Genomic DNA, 23,841 nt, shown 5'->3' with positions numbered 1-23,841 from the left:
ATAATCATGGCCACCAGCAGCTAGAGCGATTCAGACCGAGAAAGCGACGATTTCCCCATTAATTTGAGCGAGGATGAAAATTCGTGGATGAGGAAAGTGAGAGTGAAGGACTAGAAAAAAAAAACTAGACTAGAGGGCAGTGGGAGCGATTCAGATGTTATTAGACACATTTACTTGGATACTTCTGGAAATTCCCTTATCTGCTTATTGTGTTACTAGTTTTTAAGTGAGATTATATGGTCGTACCTGTACAACCTGAAGTTCGCAACTTTTGGTCGCTAATAAAAAAAGCCTTGCCTGTACCGGAAGTAGCAGACCGTGTGCGCGTGACGTCACGGGTTGTGGAGCTCCTCACATCTGAACATTGTTTATAATCATGGCCACCAGCAGCTAGAGCGATTCAGACCGAGAAAGCGACGATTTCCCCATTAATTTGAGCGAGGATGAAAGATTCGTGGATGAGGAAAGTGAGAGTGAAGGACTAGAAAAAAAAACTAGACTAGAGGGCAGTGGGAGCGATTCAGATGTTATTAGACACATTTACTAGGATACTTCTGGAAATTCCCTTATCTGCTTATTGTGTTACTAGTTTTTTAGTGAGATTATATGGTCGTACCTGTACAACCTGAAGTTCGCAACTTTTGGTCGCTAATAAAAAAAGCCTTGCCTGTACCGGAAGTAGCAGACCGTGTGCGCGTGACGTCACGGGTTGTGGAGCTCCTCACATCTGAACATTGTTTACAATCATGGCCACCAGCAGCGAGAGCGATTCGGACCGAGAAAGCGACGATTTCCCCATTAATTTGAGCGAGGATGAAAGATTCGTGGATGAGGAAAGTGAGAGTGAAGGACTAGAAAAAAAAACTAGACTAGAGGGCAGTGGGAGCGATTCAGATGTTATTAGACACATTTACTAGGATACTTCTGGAAATTCCCTTATCTGCTTATTGTGTTACTAGTTTTTAAGTGAGATTATATGGTCGTACCTGTACAACCTGAAGTTCGCAACTTTTGGTCGCTAATAAAAAAAGCCTTGCCTGTACCGGAAGTAGCAGACCGTGTGCGCGTGACGTCACGGGTTGTGGAGCTCCTCACATCTGAACATTGTTTACAATCACGGCCACCAGCAGCTAGAGCGATTCAGACCGAGAAAGCGACGATTTCCCCATTAATTTGAGCGAGGATGAAAGATTCGTGGATGAGGAAAGTGAGAGTGAAGGACTAGAAAAAAAAACTAGACTAGAGGGCAGTGGGAGCGATTCAGATGTTATTAGACACATTTACTAGGATACTTCTGGAAATTCCCTTATCTGCTTATTGTGTTACTAGTTTTTTAGTGAGATTATATGGTCGTACCTGTACAACCTGAAGTTCGCAACTTTTGGTCGCTAATAAAAAAAGCCTTGCCTGTACCGGAAGTAGCAGACCGTGTGCGCGTGACGTCACGGGTTGTGGAGCTCCTCACATCTGAACATTGTTTACAATCATGGCCACCAGCAGCTAGAGCGATTCAGACCGACAAAGCGACGATTTCCCCATTAATTTGAGCGAGGATGAAAGATTCGTGGATGAGGAAAGTGAGAGTGAAGGACTAGAAAAAAAAAACTAGACTAGAGGGCAGTGGGAGCGATTCAGATGTTATTAGACACATTTACTAGGATACTTCTGGAAATTCCCTTATCTGCTTATTGTGTTACTAGTTTTTTAGTGAGATTATATGGTCGTACCTGTACAACCTGAAGTTCGCAACTTTTGGTCGCTAATAAAAAAAGCCTTGCCTGTACCGGAAGTAGCAGACGATGTGCGCTTGACGTTACGGGTTGTGGAGCTCCTCACATCTGAACATTGTTTACAATCATGGCCACCAGCAGCTAGAGCGATTCAGACCGAGAAAGCGACGATTTCCCCATTAATTTGAGCGAGGATGAAAGATTCGTGGATGAGGAAAGTGAGAGTGAAGGACTAGAAAAAAAAAAACTAGACTAGAGGGCAGTGGGAGCGATTCAGATGTTATTAGACACATTTACTAGGATACTTCTGGAAATTCCCTTATCTGCTTATTGTGTTACTAGTTTTTTAGTGAGATTATATGGTCGTACCTGTACAACCTGAAGTTCGCAACTTTTGGTCGCTAATAAAAAAAGCCTTGCCTGTACCGGAAGTAGCAGACGATGTGCGCTTGACGTCACGGGTTGTGGAGCTCCTCACATCTGAACATTGTTTACAATCATGGCCACCAGCAGCTAGAGCGATTCAGACCGAGAAAGCGACGATTTCCCCATTAATTTGAGCGAGGATGAAAGATTCGTGGATGAGGAAAGTGAGAGTGAAGGACTAGAAAAAAAAAACTAGACTAGAGGGCAGTGGGAGCGATTCAGATGTTATTAGACACATTTACTAGGATACTTCTGGAAATTCCCTTATCTGCTTATTGTGTTACTAGTTTTTTAGTGAGATTATATGGTCGTACCTGTACAACCTGAAGTTCGCAACTTTTGGTCGCTAATAAAAAAAGCCTTGCCTGTACCGGAAGTAGCAGACCGTGTGCGCGTGACGTCACGGGTTGTGGAGCTCCTCACATCTGAACATTGTTTACAATCATGGCCACCAGCAGCTAGAGCGATTCAGACCGAGAAAGCGACGATTTCCCCATTAATTTGAGCGAGGATGAAAGATTCGTGGATGAGGAAAGTGAGAGTGAAGGACTAGGAAAAAAAAACTAGACTAGAGGGCAGTGGGAGCGATTCAGATGTTATTAGACACATTTACTAGGATACTTCTGGAAATCCCCTTATCTGCTTATTGTGTTACTAGTTTTTAAGTGAGATTATATGGTCGTACCTGTACAACCTGAAGTTCGCAACTTTTGGTCGCTAATAAAAAAAGCCTTGCCTGTACCGGAAGTAGCAGACGATGTGCGCTTGACGTCACGGGTTGTGGAGCTCCTCACATCTGAACATTGTTTACAATCATGGCCACCAGCAGCTAGAGCGATTCAGACCAAGAAAGCGACGATTTGCCCATTTGCCTGGGGGACGGCGTGGCGCAGTGGGAGAGTGGCCGTGCGCAACCCGAGCGTCCCTGGTTCAATCCCCACCTAGTGCCAACCTCGTCACGTCCGTTGTGTCCTGAGCAAGACACTTCACCCTTGCTCTTGATGGGTGCTGGTTAGCGCCTTGCATGGCAGCTCCCTCCATCAGTGTGTGAATGTGTGTGTGAATGGGTAAATGTGGAAGTAGTGTCAAAGCGCTTTGAGTACCTTGAAGGTAGAAAAGCGCTATACAAGTACAACACATTTATCATATTATTTATTTGAGTAGTTCATTGTGGGACAAGTCAACATTTTTGTTTTGATCCGCCCCGCGTTAAAGCCTCCTTTCAATGAAGTGCCCTTGCTCATCTCCTTTCCTTGCACACTTGCGTCCTCAAGGGGGAAATGCTGCGTGACACTGCTGAATGAGACCGAGGCGCTGAAGTCCTACCTGGAAAGAGAGGTATGTTCATTCTTTGTCATCGCTAAGAACTTTGAGGAGGTGCTGGCTATTTTTGAGCATGTCCGATCGATCAATGTTCATTTATATAGCGCTGAATAAGTGTCTCAAAGGGCTGCACAAGCCACGACATCCTCGGTTAAAGCCCACATAAGGGCAAGGAAAAACTCACAACCCAGTGGGATGTGAGAAACCTTGTAGAGGACCGCAGATTTGGGTGACCCCCCCCCGAGAGAGACCGAATGCAATGGACGTCGAGTGGGTCTAGCATAATAGTGTGAGAGTCCAGTCCATAGTGGATCTAACATAATAGTGAGAGTCCAGTCCATAGTGGATCTAACATAATAGTGAGAGTCCAGTCCATAGTGGATCTAACATAATAGTGAGAGTCCAGTCCATAGTGGATCTAACATAATAGTGAGAGTCCAGTCCATAGTGGATCTAACATAATAGTGTGAAAGTCCAGTCCATAGTGGATCTAACATAATAGTGTGAAAGTCCAGTCCATAGTGGATCTAACATAATAGTGTGAAAGTCCAGTCCATAGTGGATCTAACATAATAGTGTGAAAGTCCAGTCCATAGTGGATCTAACATAATAGTGTGAAAGTCCAGTCCATAGTGGATCTAACATAATAGTGAGAGTCCAGTCCATAGTGGATCTAACATAATAGTGAGAGTCCAGTCCATAGTGGATCTAACATAATAGTGAGAGTCCAGTCCATAGTGGATCTAACATAATAGTGTGAAAGTCCAGTCCATAGTGGATCTAACATAATAGTGTGAAAGTCCAGTCCATAGTGGATCTAACATAATAGTGTGAAAGTCCAGTCCATAGTGGATCTAACATAATAGTGTGAAAGTCCAGTCCATAGTGGATCTAACATAATAGTGTGAAAGTCCAGTCCATAGTGGATCTAACATAATAGTGTGAGAGTCCAGTCCATAGTGGATCTAACATAATAGTGTGAAAGTCCAGTCCATAGTGGATCTAACATAATAGTGTGAAAGTCCAGTCCATAGTGGATCTAACATAATAGTGTGAAAGTCCAGTCCATAGTGGATCTAACATAATAGTGTGAGAGTCCAGTCCATAGTGGATCTAACATAATAGTGTGAAAGTCCAGTCCATAGTGGATCTAACATAATAGTGTGAAAGTCCAGTCCATAGTGGATCTAGCATAATAGTGTGAGAGTCAAGTCCATAGTGGATCTAACATAATAGTGAGAGTCCAGTCCATAGTGGATCTAACATAATAGTGAAAGTCCAGTCCATAGTGGATCTAACATAATAGTGTGAAAGTCCAGTCCATAGTGGATCTAACATAATAGTGTGAAAGTCCAGTCCATAGTGGATCTAACATAATAGTGTGAAAGTCTAGTCCATAGTGGATCTAGCATAATAGTGTGAGAGTCAAGTCCATAGTGGATCTAACATAATAGTGAGAGTCCAGTCCATAGTGGATCTAACATAATACTGAAAGTCCAGTCCATAGTGGATCTAACATAATAGTGTGAAAGTCCAGTCCATAGTGGATCTAACATAATAGTGTGAAAGTCCAGTCCATAGTGGATCTAACATAATAGTGTGAAAGTCCAGTCCATAGTGGATCTAACATAATAGTGTGAAAGTCCAGTCCATAGTGGATCTAACATAATAGTGTGAAAGTCCAGTCCATAGTGGATCTAACTTAATAGTGTGAGAGTCCAGTCCATAGTGGATCTAACATAATAGTGTGAAAGTCCAGTCCATAGTGGATCTAACATAATAGTGTGAAAGTCCAGTCCATAGTGGATCTAACAGAATAGTGAGAAAGTCCAGTCCATAGTGGATCTAACATAATAGTGAGAGTCCAGTCCATAGTGGATCTAACATAATAGTGTGAAAGTCAAGTCCATAGTGGATCTAACATAATAGTGTGAAAGTCCAGTCCATAGTGGATCTAGCATAATAGTGTGAAAGTCAAGTCCATAGTGGATCTAACATAATAGTGTGAAAGTCCAGTCCATAGTGGATCTAACATAATAGTGTGAAAGTCTAGTCCATAGTGGATCTAGCATAATAGTGTGAGAGTCAAGTCCATAGTGGATCTAACATAATAGTGAGAGTCCAGTCCATAGTGGATCTAACATAATACTGAAAGTCCAGTCCATAGTGGATCTAACATAATAGTGTGAAAGTCCAGTCCATAGTGGATCTAACATAATAGTGTGAAAGTCCAGTCCATAGTGGATCTAACATAATAGTGTGAAAGTCCAGTCCATAGTGGATCTAACATAATAGTGTGAAAGTCCAGTCCATAGTGGATCTAACATAATAGTGTGAAAGTCCAGTCCATAGTGGATCTAACTTAATAATGTGAGAGTCCAGTCCATAGTGGATCTAACATAATAGTGTGAGAGTCCAGTCCATAGTGGATCTAACATAATAGTGAGAGTCCAGTCCATAGTGGATCTAACATAATAGTGTGAAAGTCCAGTCCATAGTGGATCTAACATAATAGTGTGAAAGTCCAGTCCATAGTGGATCTAACATAATAGTGAGAGTCCAGTCCATAGTGGATCTAACATAATAGTGTGAAAGTCCAGTCCATAGTGGATCTAACATAATAGTGTGAAAGTCCAGTCCATAGTGGATCTAACATAATAGTGTGAAAGTCCAGTCCATAGTGGATCTAACATAATAGTGTGAAAGTCCAGTCCATAGTGGATCTAACATAATAGTGTGAAAGTCCAGTCCATAGTGGATCTAACATAATAATGTGAAAGTCCAGTCCATAGTGGATCTAACATAATAGTGTGAAAGTCCAGTCCATAGTGGATCTAACATAATAGTGTGAAAGTCCAGTCCATAGTGGATCTAACATAATAGTGTGAAAGTCCAGTCCATAGTGGATCTAACATAATAATGTGAAAGTCCAGTCCATAGTGGATCTAACATAATAGTGTGAAAGTCCAGTCCATAGTGGATCTAACATAATAGTGTGAAAGTCCAGTCCATAGTGGATCTAACATAATAGTGTGAAAGTCCAGTCCATAGTGGATCTAACATAATAGTGTGAAAGTCCAGTCCATAGTGGATCTAACATAATAATGTGAAAGTCCAGTCCATAGTGGATCTAGCATAATAGTGTGAAAGTCCAGTCCATAGTGGATCTAACATAATAGTGTGAAAGTCCAGTCCATAGTGGATCTAACATAATAGTGTGAAAGTCCAGTCCATAGTGGATCTAACATAATAGTGTGAAAGTCCAGTCCATAGTGGATCTAACATAATAGTGTGAAAGTCCAGTCCATAGTGGATCTAGCATAATAGTGTGAAAGTCCAGTCCATAGTGGATCTAGCATAATATTGTGAAAGTCCAGTCCATAGTGGATCTAACATAATAGTGTGAAAGTCCAGTCCATAGTGGATCTAACATAATAGTGTGAAAGTCCAGTCCATAGTGGATCTAACATAATAGTGTGAAAATCCAGTCCATAGTGGATCTAACATAATAGTGTGAAAGTCCAGTCCATAGTGGATCTAGCATAATATTGTGAAAGTCCAGTCCATAGTGGATCTAACATAATAGTGTGAAAGTCCAGTCCATAGTGGATCTAACATAATAGTGTGAAAGTCCAGTCCATAGTGGATCTAACATAATAGCGTGAAAGTCCAGTCCATAGTGGATCTAACATAATAGTGAGAGTCCAGTCCATAGTGGATCTAACATAATAGTGTGAAAGTCCAGTCCATAGTGGATCTAACATAATAGTGTGAAAGTCCAGTCCATAGTGGATCTAACATAATAGTGTGAAAGTCCAGTCCATAGTGGATCTAACATAATAATGTGAAAGTCCAGTCCATAGTGGATCTAACATAATAGTGTGAAAGTCCAGTCCATAGTGGATCTAAAATAATAGTGTGAAAGTCCAGTCCATAGTGGATCTAACATAATAGTGTGAAAGTCCAGTCCATAGTGGATCTAACATAATAGTGTGAAAGTCTAGTCCATAGTGGATCTAACATAATAGTGTGAAAGTCCAGTCCATAGTGGATCTAACATAATAGTGTGAAAGTCCAGTCCATAGTGGATCTAACATAATAGTGTGAAAGTCCAGTCCATAGTGGATCTAACATAATAGTGTGAAAGTCTAGTCCATAGTGGATCTAACATAATAGTGTGAAAGTCCAGTCCATAGTGGATCTAACATAATAGTGAGAGTCCAGTCCATAGTGGATCTAACATAATAGTGTGAAAGTCCAGTCCATAGTGGATCTAACATAATAGTGTGAAAGTCCAGTCCATAGTGGATCTAACATAATAGTGTGAAAGTCCAGTCCATAGTGGATCTAACATAATAATGTGAAAGTCCAGTCCATAGTGGATCTAACATAATAGTGTGAAAGTCCAGTCCATAGTGGATCTAACATAATAGTGAGAGTCCAGTCCATTATGGATCTAACATAATAGTGTGAAAGTCCAGTCCATAGTGGATCTAACATAATAATGTGAAAGTCCAGTCCATAGTGGATCTAACATAATAGTGTGAAAGTCCAGTCCATAGTGGATCTAACATAATAGTGTGAAAGTCCAGTCCATAGTGGATCTAACATAATAGTGTGAAAGTCCAGTCCATAGTGGATCTAACATAATAGTGTGAAAGTCCAGTCCATAGTGGATCTAACTTAATAATGTGAGAGTCCAGTCCATAGTGGATCTAACATAATAGTGTGAGAGTCCAGTCCATAGTGGATCTAACATAATAGTGAGAGTCCAGTCCATAGTGGATCTAACATAATAGTGTGAAAGTCCAGTCCATAGTGGATCTAACATAATAGTGTGAAAGTCCAGTCCATAGTGGATCTAACATAATAATGTGAAAGTCCAGTCCATAGTGGATCTAACATAATAGTGTGAAAGTCCAGTCCATAGTGGATCTAACATAACAATGTGAAAGTCCAGTCCATAGTGGATCTAACATAATAGTGTGAAAGTCCAGTCCATAGTGGATCTAACATAATAGTGTGAAAGTCCAGTCCATAGTGGATCTAGCATAATAGTGTGAAAGTCCAGTCCATAGTGGATCTAGCATAATAGTGTGAAAGTCCAGTCCATAGTGGATCTAGCATAATAGTGTGAAAGTCCAGTCCATAGTGGATCTAGCATAATAGTGTGAAAGTCCAGTCCATAGTGGATCTAACATAATAGTGTGAAAGTCCAGTCCATAGTGGATGTAACATAATAGTGAGAGTCCAGTCCATAGTGGATCTAACATAATAGTGTGAAAGTCCAGTCCATAGTGGATCTAACATAATAGTGAGAGTCCAGTCCATAGTGGATCTAACATAATAATGTGAAAGTCCAGTCCATAGTGGATCTAACATAATAGTGTGAAAGTCCAGTCCATAGTGGATCTAACATAATAGTGTGAAAGTCCAGTCCATAGTGGATCTAACATAATAGTGTGAAAGTCCAGTCCATAGTGGATCTAACATAATAGTGTGAAAGTCCAGTCCATAGTGGATCTAACATAATAATGTGAAAGTCCAGTCCATAGTGGATCTAACATAATAGTGTGAAAGTCCAGTCCATAGTGGATCTAACATAATAGTGTGAAAGTCCAGTCCATAGTGGATCTAACATAATAGTGTGAAAGTCCAGTCCATAGTGGATCTAACATAATAGTGTGAAAGTCCAGTCCATAGTGGATCTAACATAATAGTGTGAAAGTCCAGTCCATAGTGGATCTAACATAATAGTGTGAAAGTCCAGTCCATAGTGGATCTAACATAATAGTGAAAGTCCAGTCCATAGTGGATCTAACATAATAGTGTGAAAGTCCAGTCCATAGTGGATCTAACATAATAGTGTGAAAGTCCAGTCCATAGTGGATCTAACATAATAGTGAGAGTCCAGTCCATAGTGGATCTAACTTAATAGTGAGAGTCCAGTCCAGCGTAGAAATGTCCCCAACCGATGCACAGGCGAGCAGTCCATCCCGGGTCCCGAGTTTGGACAGCCAGCACTTCATCCATGGCCACCAGACATGAGCCCCCCCCCCCCCCTTCCACAAGGGAGAGGGGGGCAGAAAAGAAACGGCAGATCAACTGGTCTAAAAAGGGGGTCTGTTTAAAGGCTAGAGCAGGGGTGCCCACACTTTTTCTGCAGGCGAGCTACTTTTCAATTGACCAACTCGAGGGGATCTACCTCATTTATATATATCATTTATATTTATTTATTTATGAAAGAGACATTTTTGTAAACAAGTTAAATGTGTTTAATGATAATACAAGCATGTGTAACACATATAGATGTCTTTCTTTCACGAAGACAAGAATATAAGTTGGTGTATTACCTGATTCTGATGACTTGCATTGATTGGAATCAGACAGTAATGATGATAACGCCCACATTTTCAAATGGAGGAGAAAAAAAGTTGTCCTTTCTGTACAATACCACATGAAAGTGGTTGGTTTTTGGCATCTAATTCATCCAGCTTCCATACACTTTACAAGAAAAACATTGGCGGCAAATTCCGTAGCTTGCTTGATTGACATTCACGGCACCCGAGGGTCTTGTGAGATGACGCTGGCTGCTGCCAGTTCATTATTATGAAAAAATGACAGAGAGGAAGGCGAGAAACGCTTTTTATTTCAACAGACTTTCGCGCCGTCCCTTCCGTCAAAACTCTAAAGGCCGACTGCACATTTCCTATCTTCACAATAAAAGCCCTGCTTCATGCTGCCTGCGCTAACAAAATAAGAGTCTGGGAAAACTGGCGCGCACAAGCGATGTGCACGCCAGCTTTCTCAGGGATCACTTGTGCACGCCAGTTTTCCGAGATTCTGTATTTAGTTAGCGCAGGCAGCATGAAGCAGGGCTTTTATTGTGAAGATAGGAAATGTGCAGTCGGCCTTTAGAGTTTTGACGGAAGGTACGGCGCGAGAGTCTGATGAAATAAAAAGTGTTTCTCGCCTTCCTCTCGGTCATATTTTCATAATAATGATCTTGCAGCAGCCAGCGTCATCTCACAAGACCCTCCGGTACCGTGAATGTCATTTAAGTGACGTCTTGGTGAAGATTGATGATCACTCATTTTTAGGTCTATTTTTTTTAAAAGCCTGGCTGGAGATGGACTGACACACCCCCCGCGGTCGACTGGTAGCTCGCGATCAACGTAATGGGCACCCCTGGGCTAGAGTATAAAGCAGGGGTCGGGAACCTTTTTGGCTGAGAGAGCCAAGAAGCCAAATATTTGAAAATGTATTTCCCTAAGAGCCATATAATATTTTTTTTAACACTGAACACAACTAAACACGTGCATTTTTAAGTGAGACCAACATTTCTATTCTTTATAATAACATTGTTATTATGATTTTAACTGTGGAGGGGGTGTGGCCTGCGGGCCTGCAGCAAAGCAGCATGTTGCCAGGACCGGCCTCGAAATCAGCGACAGGCCCACCCGGGCCTTGTTATCTAATCCCCTGTCGCTCTGTTATAAGCAGCAGCCAGGAGGAGAGACAGGGTTGGGGCTGGAGCCAGAGCGCGAGTGAGGACGAAAGATCCATCCATCCCTCCATTTTCTACCGCTTATTCCCTTTTGGGGTCGCGGGGGGCGCTGGCGCCTATCTCAGCTACAATCGGGCGGAAGGCGGGGTACACCCTGGACAAGTCGCCAGCTCATCGCAGGGCCAACACAGATAGACAGACAACATTCACACTCACATTCACACACTAGGGCCAATTTAGTGTTGCCAATCAACCTATCCCCAGGTGCATGTCTTTGGAAGTGGGAGGAAGCCGGAGTACCCGGAGGGAACCCACGCATTCACGGGGAGAACATGCAAACTCCACACAGGAAGATCCCGAGCCTGGATTTGAACCCAGGACTGCAGGAACTTCGTATTGTGAGGCAGACGCACTAACCCCTCTGCCACCGTGAGGACGAAAGAGAAAAAGACAATTGCTGGAAAGCAACTGAGAGAAAAATAAAATAAAACAATATTGTAACCTTAAAACAGGCTCTTGGTGGTCTGAATAACCCCGAGGACGTCGAGCCCCACACTAACCAATAATAAATAAATTACTTCTGACCATTAATGCAACTTCTTGAACATAAAAAAGCATGAGAATGTTTTATATTTTGAACGTCATTTTTTACCACTGTGATTACAAGTGGAATTATTCATTACTTATCGTGTTAAGCAATGTCAGCTCAGATTTATCCGAGAGCCAGATGCAGTCATCAAAAGAGCCACATCTGGCTCTAGAGCCATAGGTTCCCTACCCCTGGTATAAAGGCTGGAGCCTGAATATAAAACGCTCTATAGCCCGCAGACTTTTTTGGGGCTCTGGGAATCAATAATAAGCCGGAGTCCTTTGAACGCAGATTTCTTGCCGGGACATATGGTACAATACAATCGGCAAGATAGGATGGAGCTAGACCGTGTAGTATTTTATACGTAAGTAGTAAAACCTTTTAAGTCGCATCTTAAATGCACAGGAAGCCAGTGCAGGTGAGCCAGTATAGGTATATATGTATGTATATATGTATATAAAGGTATATACAGTATAGGTATATATGTATGTATATATGTATGTATATATGTATATAAAGGTATATACAGTATAGGTATATATGTATGTATATATGTATATAAAGGTATATACAGTATAGGTATATATGTATGTATATATGTATGTATATATGTATATAAAGGTATATACAGTATAGGTATATATGTATGTATATATGTATATAAAGGTATATACAGTATAGGTATATATGTATGTATATGAAGGTATATACAGTATAGGTATATATGTATGTATATATGTATATAAAGGTATATACAGTATAGGTATATATGTATGTATATATGTATGTATATATGTATATAAAGGTATATACAGTATAGGTATATATGTATGTATATATGTATATAAAGGTATATACAGTATAGGTATATATGTATGTATATAAAGGTATATACAGTATAGGTATATATGTATGTATATATGTATATAAAGGTATATACAGTATAGGTATACATGTATGTATATATGTATATAAAGTTATATACAGTATAGGTATATATGTATGTATATATGTATATAAAGGTATATACAGTACAGGCGTAATATGATCAGACTTTTTTTTTCTTGTCAAAAGTCTAGCTTCCGCATTTTGTACCAACTGTAATCTTTTAATGCTAGACATGAGGTTGACATGTTTCCGCGGGTCAATGAAAAATGTAAGTCATTGAACAAGTTTGGCAAAAATGAAGCTCATGAATCGCAGTAAAGTGCATTCAATTAGATGTCCAGAGCCATTTAAAAAATGTAATGTTGTAAAATCAAACGTGCTATTAGCTAGTCACAAGTCGGCGATGGAAGACAAGCTGCAGTTAACGGGGCCAATTTTGTTTGGCATGACCAACAAAGCAACTTCTGCTGTTGCCACGATGCCACCACAATTGGCAGCTGCTGCTACCACTACAGAAAAAAAAATATACGGGGTGTATAAAATAGTCAGGATATCTCACGGATACAAAGGATTCTGGGTATTTGTTGTGTTGCGTTTATGTTGTGTTACTGTGAGGATGTTCTCCCGAAATGTGTTTGTCAATCTTGTATTGTGTGGCTTCACAGCGTGGCGCATATTATTAAGAGTGTTAAAATTGTTTATATCACAACCATTAGTGTACTCTGTGTCACCCAGTATGCCTTGCAGTCGTGTGCGTGTTGCTGCGGAAGCCACACACAACATGATGCTGGACTGACAAGCAGATCATACATGTTGTAGAGGGCGACAAAGCCAATGGCTTCATAGCACGCCCTAATACTTATTATCTGGGTGGCTGCCGGCAGCCATTCTAGAGAATAATAGCGTCTCCTATTGTCTTCTTCGCTTTATGACACGGGTCTTAAATGGCACTTTGAATGGCAAAGGATACCGATCCCAGAACCATGTATATCAAATATTTCCGGATGGTTGAGCCACCACCCGCCCGAATCTAATTAAAATCTATTTATTTCGTCATGTCAACCGCCCGACCCGCGGTTTATCTGCGGATGAGACCGCAAACCACGCATCTCTAGTATATATACACATATACACGTGTGTGAGTGTGTGTATATATGTATGTATATATATATGTGTGTAAATATTTATATATATTTATATATATATATATATATATATATATATATATATATATATATATATATATGTATGTATGTATATTTATATATATGTTTATATGTATATATGTATATATATGTATACATGTATATATATATGTATATATGTATATATATGTATACATGTATATATATGTATATGTATATATGTATATATATGTATATGTATATATATATATATGTGTATATGTATGTATGTATATGTATATATGTATATATATGTATATATGTGTATATATATATATGTATATATGTATATGTATATATGTATGTATATATATGTATGTATATATATACATATATATATATATATGTATATATATATATATATGTATATATATATATATATATATATATATATATATATTATATATATGTATGTGTATATATATATATATATATATATATATATATATATATATATATATATATATATATACGGCGTGGCGCAGTGGAAGAGTGGCCGTGCGCAACCCGAGCGTCCCTGGTTCAAATCCCACCTAGTACCAACCTCGTCACGTCCGTTGTGTTCTGAGCAAGACACTTCACCCTTGTTCCTGATGGGTGCTGGTTGGCGCCTTACATGGCAGCTCCCTCCATCAGTGTGTGAATGTGTGTGTGTGAATGGGTAAATGTGGAAGTAGTGTCAAAGCGTAAATAGCATGTTAGCAACGATTAGCGTAGCATATTAGCATCAATTAGCTGGCAGTCATGCCGTGACCAAATATGTGTGATTAGCACATAAGTTAACAACATCAACAAAACTCACCTTTGTGATTTCGTTGACTTAATGGTTGCAAATGCATCTGCAGGTTATCCATACATCTCTGTGCCATGTCTGTCTTAGCATCGCCGGTCAAATGTGAAGACACTTTGGTACATTCAATGGGGGTCTGGCGGCAGATTTCTTGCCAGTGGTGCAACTTGAATCCCTCCCTGTTAGTGTTGTTACACCCTCCGACAACACACCCACGAGGCATGATGTCTCCAAGGTTCCAAAAAATAGTCGAAAAAACGGAACATAACAGAGCTGAGACCCGGTGTTTGTAATGTGAAAATGAATATGGCGGGTGTGTTACCTCGGTGACGTCACGTTCTGACGTCATCGCTAAAAGACCGATAAACAGAAAGGCGTTTAATTTGCCATAATTCACCCATTTAGAGTTCGGAAATCGGTTAAAAAAATACAAGGTCTTTTTTCTGCAACATCAAGGTATATATTGACGCTTGCAAAGGTTTGGTGATAATGTTCCCCTTTATGGCAGCCACTCTTTGACTCAGTGTGTTCTTCCCAGGATGCCTTCTTCTACTCGCTGGTGTACGACCCTCAGCAGAAGACGCTGCTGGCCGACAAGGGGGAGATCAGAGTTGGGAACAAGTATCAAGCTGACATCACTGACCTCCTGAATGAGGGTGGGTGTGTGCTCTTTGGTTTTGTTTGGACTTGCTCCAGAGCCTTGTAGTAGGGCTGGACAACGAATCAAATGTTGATTTCAATTACGTCTTCTTACTATCATTAGAATTTTATAACTAGAGATGTCCGATAATCGTGGCCTGCCGATATTATCGTCCGAACAATGCTTTAAAATTTGATATCGGAAATATTCGGTATCGGTTTCAAAAAGATTTTTTTTAAAACGCCGCTGTACGGAGCAGTTGCATCTCCAAGTCAGCAGCCCCTCCCCTGTCCACTAGCCCACACACAACACAGGAGTTGACGACTGCAGCATGTGAGGTTTACTGCCGATGCTTGATGACCTCATCAAACCGCCGCACGCGGACCATAACATAAACAAGAGTGTGTTGTTGCCGGTGCTGTAGCCGTGGCTAACAAGCAAGCTCGCTCGGTGACTAACCATGTCTATGGTTAGGGATTATTTTAAAGTGTGTGTGATGAATAAAAAAATGGCAATTTGCAATTACTGCAAAAAGTTGGTTACGCGAGTAGGAACTAAGACGTCTTCCTTCAGCATTTCAGAAGCTCTGACTGACTGCTAGGCCGCTTCAAGCACTCACCACTAGCTTGCGGCACATTTTTCTTAGTCATACAAATACGTTAGAGCAGGGCAGATTGAGCCCAGTTTATAATTCCCTGTTATACAGTATACCAGGCAGTCTTGCACTAAAGGAGGACTACGTTATTGTTTACTTTATTTCTCTAGTATACTCTGGGCTGAAGCTGTGTGCCTTCATTGTTTTTGTAGCTGTTGTTTTGAGGCATGTTTAAAAAAAAATAAAGAAATAATGCACTTTGTGAAAGTCAAAGCATAGTGTTTCCCATAGTTGTAGTGGGTATCAGGATTATCTCAAAGAGAGCATGTCCCTAATTCCAAGCTGCTGTTTTGAGGCATGTTGAAAAAAATAATGCACTTTGTGACTTCAATAAGAAATATGGCAGTGCCATGTTGGCACGTTTTTCCATAACTTGAGTTAAAGTTGTTCTCTTATTTTGAAAAACCATGTTACATTTTTTTATCGCATCCAGCGAGGCATCACAACAAAAATTAGGCATAATAATGTATTAATTCCACAACTGTATATATCGGTATCGGTTGATATCGGAATCGGCTATTAAGAGTTGGACAATATCAGAATATCGGCAAAAAAGCCATTATCGGACATCTGTAATTATAATCATGAAAAACCTGCATGCAAATGAGTAAAAAAAAAAAAAAAAGACCACGTCTACCAGACCAGTGGTCCCCAACCACCGTGGCGCAGAAGAATTTTTTATTAATTTTTATTAAAAAAAATAAATAAAATACAAATATTTTTTTTATTAAATCAACATAAAAAACACAATATCCACTTACAATTAATGCACCAACCACAAAAAACTCCCTTTTTCATGACAAAGAAAACAAAACAAAAATCGATTCCCCCCCTCCACCCCGCCCCCACCCGCAGGACAAATTATTAAGCGTTGACCAGTCGTGGATACAAAAAGGTTGGGGACCACCGTACTAGACAGTTTGGATCTCACCATAATTGCTACCTTTTATTTGACACAGCAGTACTATGCCTAATTGGCGGCATAGCTCGGTTGGTAGAGTGGCCGTGCCAGCAACTTGAGGGTTGCAGGTTCAATTCCCGCTTCAGCCATCCTAGTCACTGCCGTTGTGTCCTTGGGCAAGACACTTTACCCACCTGCTCCCAGTGCCACCCACACTGGTTTAAATGTAACTTAGATATTGGGTTTCACTATGTAAAGCGCTTTGAGTCATCTGAGAAAAAGCGCTATATAAATATAATTCACTTCACTTAATAATCACAAAATTCAGGAAAAAATGTAAGGCATATGATTTCTGCCTTCACGTTTTGCTAGTGTTGTGTGAACGTCATGGATGTAGGAGCAGCGTACAAACAGCAGAGCTATTTTTATTTTTTTTAAACAACTTCAAGTAGTCTTCTTACTCGTCAAGCTCATTAACACCAGCACACTTCTCCCTTCACAATAAGAGCGCTATGCGCAACATCCGGACTGACTGCGCTGACAAAATATAGGTTTTGAAAAAAATACCTTACCAGTGTTTCCCCCCAGAAAATGTGTTAGTTAAGGTGGTGTCTCCGGCGGACAGACCGGGTGAAGGAGGTGGGAGGGTGTAAGGATCGGTGTAACGCGACCTGTCGCCACCACGTCTCCACCTCGTCGCTGCCACCAAATAGCCTGGGGGGAAATAGACCACAGACTGTGGTGAAGTAGCGTGAAGAAGCCTAAAATTTTTGGTTGTGTTTTCCGCTCCATTTGCTGAATGGCGATATACGATGTATATCATATATATATAGGTGTGGGAAAAAAATCACAAGAGTACTTCATCTCTACAGAACTGTTTCATGAGGGGTTCCCTCAATCATCAGGAGATTTTAATGGAAGCATTCACATACAATGGTTTATATAGAGCACAGAGTGGGTGGGTACAGGCAGGCGTAGGGTGTGGTGATTGGCTCATGTGTTACCTAGGAGGTGTTTCCGTCTATGGCGGCATGTTGAAATGATTTCACTGCGCTTGTTGAGGGATGATAGCTCTGGATGATATATAATTAACAGTTTCTCTTTTAAGCATAGGTTGCATCTTTTATTACCACTCTTGTAAGGTGTGCTGGATGCAAGAATTTGCCATGTTATTGAATATTCAACATTATTGTCTTTGAGGTTCCAAATGTGTTTGCTGAGTTCTGTAGAATTCTGCAAAGTCTGGGTTCTAAAGGAGGCGTTGTGATTATTCCATCTGGTTTTGAACGCTCCTTCGGTTAATCCTACGTACGTGTCGGACGTGTTAATGTCCTTGCGTGTTACCTTTGCGTGGTAAACGACTGATGTCTGTAAGCACCCTCCGTTGAGAGGGCAATCAGGTTTCTTGCGACAGTTACATTCATTATTGGTTTCAGAGTCGTTTAGTCTGGGGGTGGGCAGTCCTTTTGCAATTGCTTTGTTGTGGTTTGAAATGATTTGTTGCATGTTATTCATACAGCTGTAGCTCAATTTAATGTTGTTCTTGTTGAATATTTTTCTTAGGGTGTTGCCTTTGGGGAAGTGTTTGTCGATCAGAGTGAGGAACTTGCGGCCGATGTTGGTTGAGACGTCTTTGCTGAATGGCGGATTGTACCAGATGATGTTGTTTATATATATATATATATATATATATATATATATATATATTAGGGGTGGGCAAATTAATGCGTTAATTACGAGTTAACTCATCAATCTATTAACGCCGACAATTATTTTATCGCACATTTGCGTATGTTCTTTACATGCTTTTATTTTGTTAATGCCTTTTCTTAACAAGATGGCGGCGCCTGGACGGGTTTCGGCGTTGAGGGGCTCTTGGTAAAGATGGAACATTTGGCAAAAATACCGGACAATTCTGCAAATGTCCTGGCTGGCTTACAGCGTGGTCACTCCGGGATCACTTACGACCGCCAGACAATTCTGGATGTGGATAGATCGGGCCGTTTTGGACTGAATGAGGCGTGCTTGCTAGACCGGCTAGCTAGCATGGGAATACTTTGCCGGCTACATCCAGCGGCCTGTGAAGCAGCGGAGTATATGTGTTGTCTGTCTATTTATGTATAATGCAGACCAGGAGTGTTGGCTGAGTTCTTAACGTTTACTTTCAGAGCGTGCATATCACAACATACAAGATGCCGTCATGGCGACACAACCTATACATGCTCCTCACTCCTGTTGCATGCTGGGTAGGGTAGTTCTTTTTTTCCCTGGCTCATAACATCACAATATAGTACCATGTATATGATGCCTTCAGTTTATCAAAGCACCAAGCAAACAATCGGAAAATTCCCATCATATCAATTCCTAGATATGGTCATAATTATTTTAAGTGCACTACGCAGAATAAACACAACATTATTAATATTGCTACTACGGATAATTTGATCAAAAATTCCCTAAAACAGCCCACTACCTATAATATAGTTTTTTTAAACATAAGATCCCTGATAAAAAAAAAATGTTTCTGCTGTTACCTCAGAAATTGCCTGTTCAGATGTTATGATTGTGGCTCAGAGATTTGTATGTAGATTATATTTATTTTCCATAACAAACAGGATAACTTAAATACCCTGGCAGTGGCAATAAGCTTAAATGTTTGTATTTACATTTTTGGAGTTGATTTTCATCAAATATGCTATTTAACTGCTACGGTTTAACAAGGACTGATTTAAATTGTGTTTGCACAACAAATTTTTTGGCGCTTTTGTTCATGTGGGAGAATATTCCAATAAAGGTGCACTACACACTACTTTTGAATTCATTATTGGGCTTTGTGTATACAATGCAGTTAATCGCGATTAATCGGAGAAATAGTGCGATTAACTTCGATTAAAATGTTTAATCGTTGCCCAGCCCTAATATATACATATATATATATATATATATATATATATATAGATTTTTTTTTTTTTTTCAAACTGCCCATTGTACAGCACTTTGGCTACCCCTGTGGTAAATTTTAAATGTTCTATATAAATAAAGTTGTTTTGATTTGATATTGTGGGGCGGCATAGCTCGGTTGGTAGAGTGGCCGTGCCAGCAACTTGAGGGTTGCAGGTTCGATTCCCGCTTACGCCATCCTAGTCACTGCCGTTGTGTCCTTGGGCAAGGCACTTTACCCACCTGCTCCCAGTGCCACCCACACTGGTTTAAATGTACCTTAGATATTGGGTTTCACTATCTAAAGCGCTTTGAGTCACTAGAGAAAAGCGCTATATAAATTAAATTCACTTCACTTCATATCATATATCATATGGTATATGTTGTTAAGGTGGCCGCCTTAGCAACAAAGCGCCGCGGGAAACCCTGCTTACACAAGATATATTTTACATCAAACGCTTATTGATGCATTTACAAAATTATTATGCTTTGACTTAAAATACTAGTAAAAATTGTCCTCAGATGTGTTGCACCAATAAATGTGAGGATTTTTGTGTCTAATTACTAATAATGAACATTTAATTAATTACACAAAATGCTTAGTCCGAGGTGGTAAAATAAGTGTAAAAGGTAATAAACGGAATTAAAAAAAATGTAAACAGAAAAATGGATTTATTTTTTTTATATTGTTATCTTAACTTATTGATGTGACTGTTATTAATAATTGTTGTTTATTTGTTTCTAATTCATACCCACTAACCTTTTAAAATTACATTTAAATGTGTTGGTAGAACAAATACTCATGTTTTCAAATGAATGGATAATTAGGATTTTTAAATATCAACCAAAAATAATCAGGATGACAATTTTTTGCCCTTATTGTCCAGCCCCCATGTTGTAGATTTATTTGAGTAACACAGTTACATCTTGTTCATGTGTGTGTAGGCGAGGAAGACGTCCGAGATCTGGAGAAACTGGAAGAGAAAATCTGGGATCCCAGCAGCTCACTGACGGAGAAACAGATCGATCAGTTCTTAGTCGTCGCTCGGTAAGACTAACTATCTTCAAGCTGGTGACTGGATCTCTTTTCCATCAGCAACACATAACAACTATACAACGTTTTTGTCATGTGTAGTATGAGTGTGGACAACAGTGGAACCTCGATTTACAAACTTAATTGAAGGTTTCCGCGGCTCATTAAAAACCATGAAAAGTCACCAAATGGATTTTGTGAAAATTCATAATTATAATAATAATAATAATAATAATGATGAATTCCATTCGTAACGCACTTTACATTTGTTAAAATCTCAATGCTACAAAGTATAAAAATAATAAAAAAATACAAAGTTAGAATATGTAATAAAAAATTAAAATTGAAATGAAAGCATGAAAAACAATACACAAACACTAGATAAAACAGAAACATGGATTAATAATAGAAATAAAAGCATGAAAGCACTGGATAAAACAGATAAGGGACGGCGTGGCGCAGTGGGAGAGTGGCCGTGCGCAACCCGAGGGTCACTGGTTCAAATCCCACCTAGAACCAACCTCGTCACGTCCGTTGTGTCCTGAGCAAGACACTTCACCCTTGCTCCTGATGGTTGCTGGTTGGCGCCTTGCATGGCAGCTCCCTCCATCAGTGTGTGAATGTGTGTGTGAATGGGTAAATGTGGAAGTAGTGTCGAAGCGCTTTGAGTACCTTGAAGGTAGAAAAGCGCTATACAAGTACAACCCATTTATTTATTTATTTATTTATAAGCAAGCAGTGTATTTAAAAACAAGAAGCCAGATAAATCAAATAAAAGCTGTGCTAAAAAGGTGGGTTTTTAATCCCTTCTTAAAACGGTCGACCGACTGTGGCGCCCTAAGATGGTCAGGGAGAGCGTTCCAGATTTCGGGAGCGGTTGAGCAGATAGCCCGTCGGCCCATAGATTGTCACTTTGTCCTGATGGATTTGAGGAGGTTAGTGTTTGAGGAGTGGAGGTTGAGGGGAAATTAGGTCCTTGTGGTCAGAGGGGGCGTTGCCTTAGATGTATTGTTGAGTTAACAGGGAAATCCTAAATTGGGTCCGGGGGTGCAATGGCGAGGCAGTGGAGTGATTTAAGTATGGGTGTGATATGATCACTCTAGTTAAGGCCTTAAAGGGGAACATTATCACCAAACCTATGCAAGCGTCAATATATACCTTGATGTTGCAGAAAAAAGACCATGTATTTTTTTAACCGATTTCCGAACTCTAAATGGGTGAATTTTGGCAAATTAAACGCCTTTCTGTTTATCGGTCTTTTAGCGATGCCGTCAGAACGTGACGTCACCGAGGTAACACACCCGCCATTTTCATTTTCACATTACAAACACCGGGTCTCAGCTCTGTTATTTTCCGTTTTTTCGACTATTTTTTGGAACCTTGGAGACATCATGCCTCGTGGGTGTGTTGTCGGAGGGTGTAACAACACTAACAGGGAGGGATTCAAGTTGCACCACTGGCAAGAAATCTGCCGCCAGACCCCCATTGAATGTACCAGAGTGTCTCCACATTTGACCGGCGATGCTAAGACAGACATGGCACAGAGATGTATGGATAACCTGCAGATGCATTTGCAACCATTAAGTCAACGAAATCACAAAGGTGAGTTTTGTTGATGTTGTTGACTTATGTGCTAATCAGACATATTTGGTCACGGCATGACTGCCAGCTAATCGATGCTAACATGCTATTTACGCTAGCTGTATGTACATTTGAAACTAGATACCCACATTTAATGCGAAACAAACACTTACCAATCGACGGATTTAAGTTGCTCCAGTGTCACAAGATGCGAAAGTCCTGATCGTTTGGTCCGCACATTTTACCGGCGATGCTAATAAGGCAGCCATGCCATGGGCCACTTCATTAGGTACACCCACGCTGTGGCCGAATAGCATCAATAGCTATTCGCTCAATAGCTTCAGTTTCTTCTTCAATTTCGTTTTGGCGATCTGCCTCCATACTCCGACCATCCGTTTCAATACATGCGTAATCTTTTGAATCGCTTAAACCGCTGAAATCCGAGTCTGAATCCGAGCTAATGTCGCTATATCTTGCTGTGCTAACCGCCATGTTGTTTGTATTGGCAGCCCGGTGTGACGTCACAGGGAAATGGATAGTGGTTTCGAAGATAGTGAAATATAAGGCACTTTAAAGCTTTTTTTAGGTAAAATTTTGAAAAAAAATTTCAAAAATACAACAAGCCACTTTGAACTGATTTTTATTGTTTTTAACCCTTTTGAAATTGTGTAATGTTCCCCTTTAAATGGCATTAAAAAAATTAGCAGGTGGGAATGCGAGCTTATTCTAACAGAATGCACGGACATTGCCTCGCTCGCACTCACTCACTGACAGCAGAATAAACGGAAGATAGGAGGGAGAAAAGATTATTATATCTTCAAACTGAATTAGCAACATTACGCCCTTCAGCACGGACGTAGGAGCAAATATGCAGTGATGGCATTGGCAACAAAAAGACAACAAAATAAACCACTCAACCCAGTTTTTCTAAATGGGGAATAAACTGCACTTCAAGATGTGCAATTTTTGCTGACAGTGATTATCTTTAGCTTTGTTGACCTATTTAGAACAATTTGTTGACCTTCCAATTACAATAGTAAAAAATACCTAGTCAGTGGCTTAGTGATTAGTGGTTCTTAACCAGAGTTTAGTCAAGCCCTAGGGGTTCGGTGAGTCGAACTCAGGGGTTCGGCGGAGATCAAAACACACCCGACTCTTCGTGTAAATACAAACTTCTCCCTGTTGGCATATTACAGATACGGCAACAGCTGACTGATTTGCAGGTGTGTAATTTGTTGTGAGTTTATGCACTGTCTTCATTTTGTTGTTTGAACAAGGTGATGTTCATGCACGGTTGATTTTGTGCACCAGTAAAAAAAAACATGGTAACACTTTAGTATGGGGAACATATTCACTATTAATTAGTTGCTTATCCATCCATCCATCTTCTTCCGCTTATCCGAGGTCGGGTCGCGGGGGGCAACAGCCTAAGCAGGGAAACCCAGACTTTCCTTTCCCCAGCGACTTCGTCTAGCTCTTCCCGGGGGATCCCGAGGCGTTCCCAGGCCAGCGGGAGACATAGTCTTCCCAACGTGTCCTGGGTCTTCCCCGTGGCCTCCTACCGGTTGGACGTGCCCTAAACACCTCCCTAGGGAGGCGTTCGGGTGGCATCCTGACCAGAGGCCCGAACCACCTCCTCTTGATGTGAAGGAGC

General features: G+C 40.4%; 1 protein-coding gene across 1 annotated transcript in view; it reads left to right on the top strand.

Annotated features, from left to right (window-relative positions):
• Positions 1–23,841, top strand: part of mta1 (metastasis associated 1) — a 176,087-nt gene that overhangs the window by 88,116 nt on the left and 64,130 nt on the right. Inside the window, 3 exon segments of the mRNA XM_061896254.1 lie at positions 3,431–3,494; positions 14,976–15,093; positions 20,519–20,621. Of these exon segments, the coding sequence (XP_061752238.1) occupies positions 3,431–3,494; positions 14,976–15,093; positions 20,519–20,621 (285 nt within the window).

This window comes from Nerophis ophidion, linkage group LG03 (genome assembly GCF_033978795.1).
Source record: "Nerophis ophidion isolate RoL-2023_Sa linkage group LG03, RoL_Noph_v1.0, whole genome shotgun sequence".
In the NCBI taxonomy this organism is placed as follows: Eukaryota; Metazoa; Chordata; class Actinopteri; order Syngnathiformes; family Syngnathidae; genus Nerophis; species Nerophis ophidion.
The sequence above is the reverse complement of the archived record's forward strand: the minus strand, read 5'-3'. Positions and strand labels throughout refer to the sequence as shown.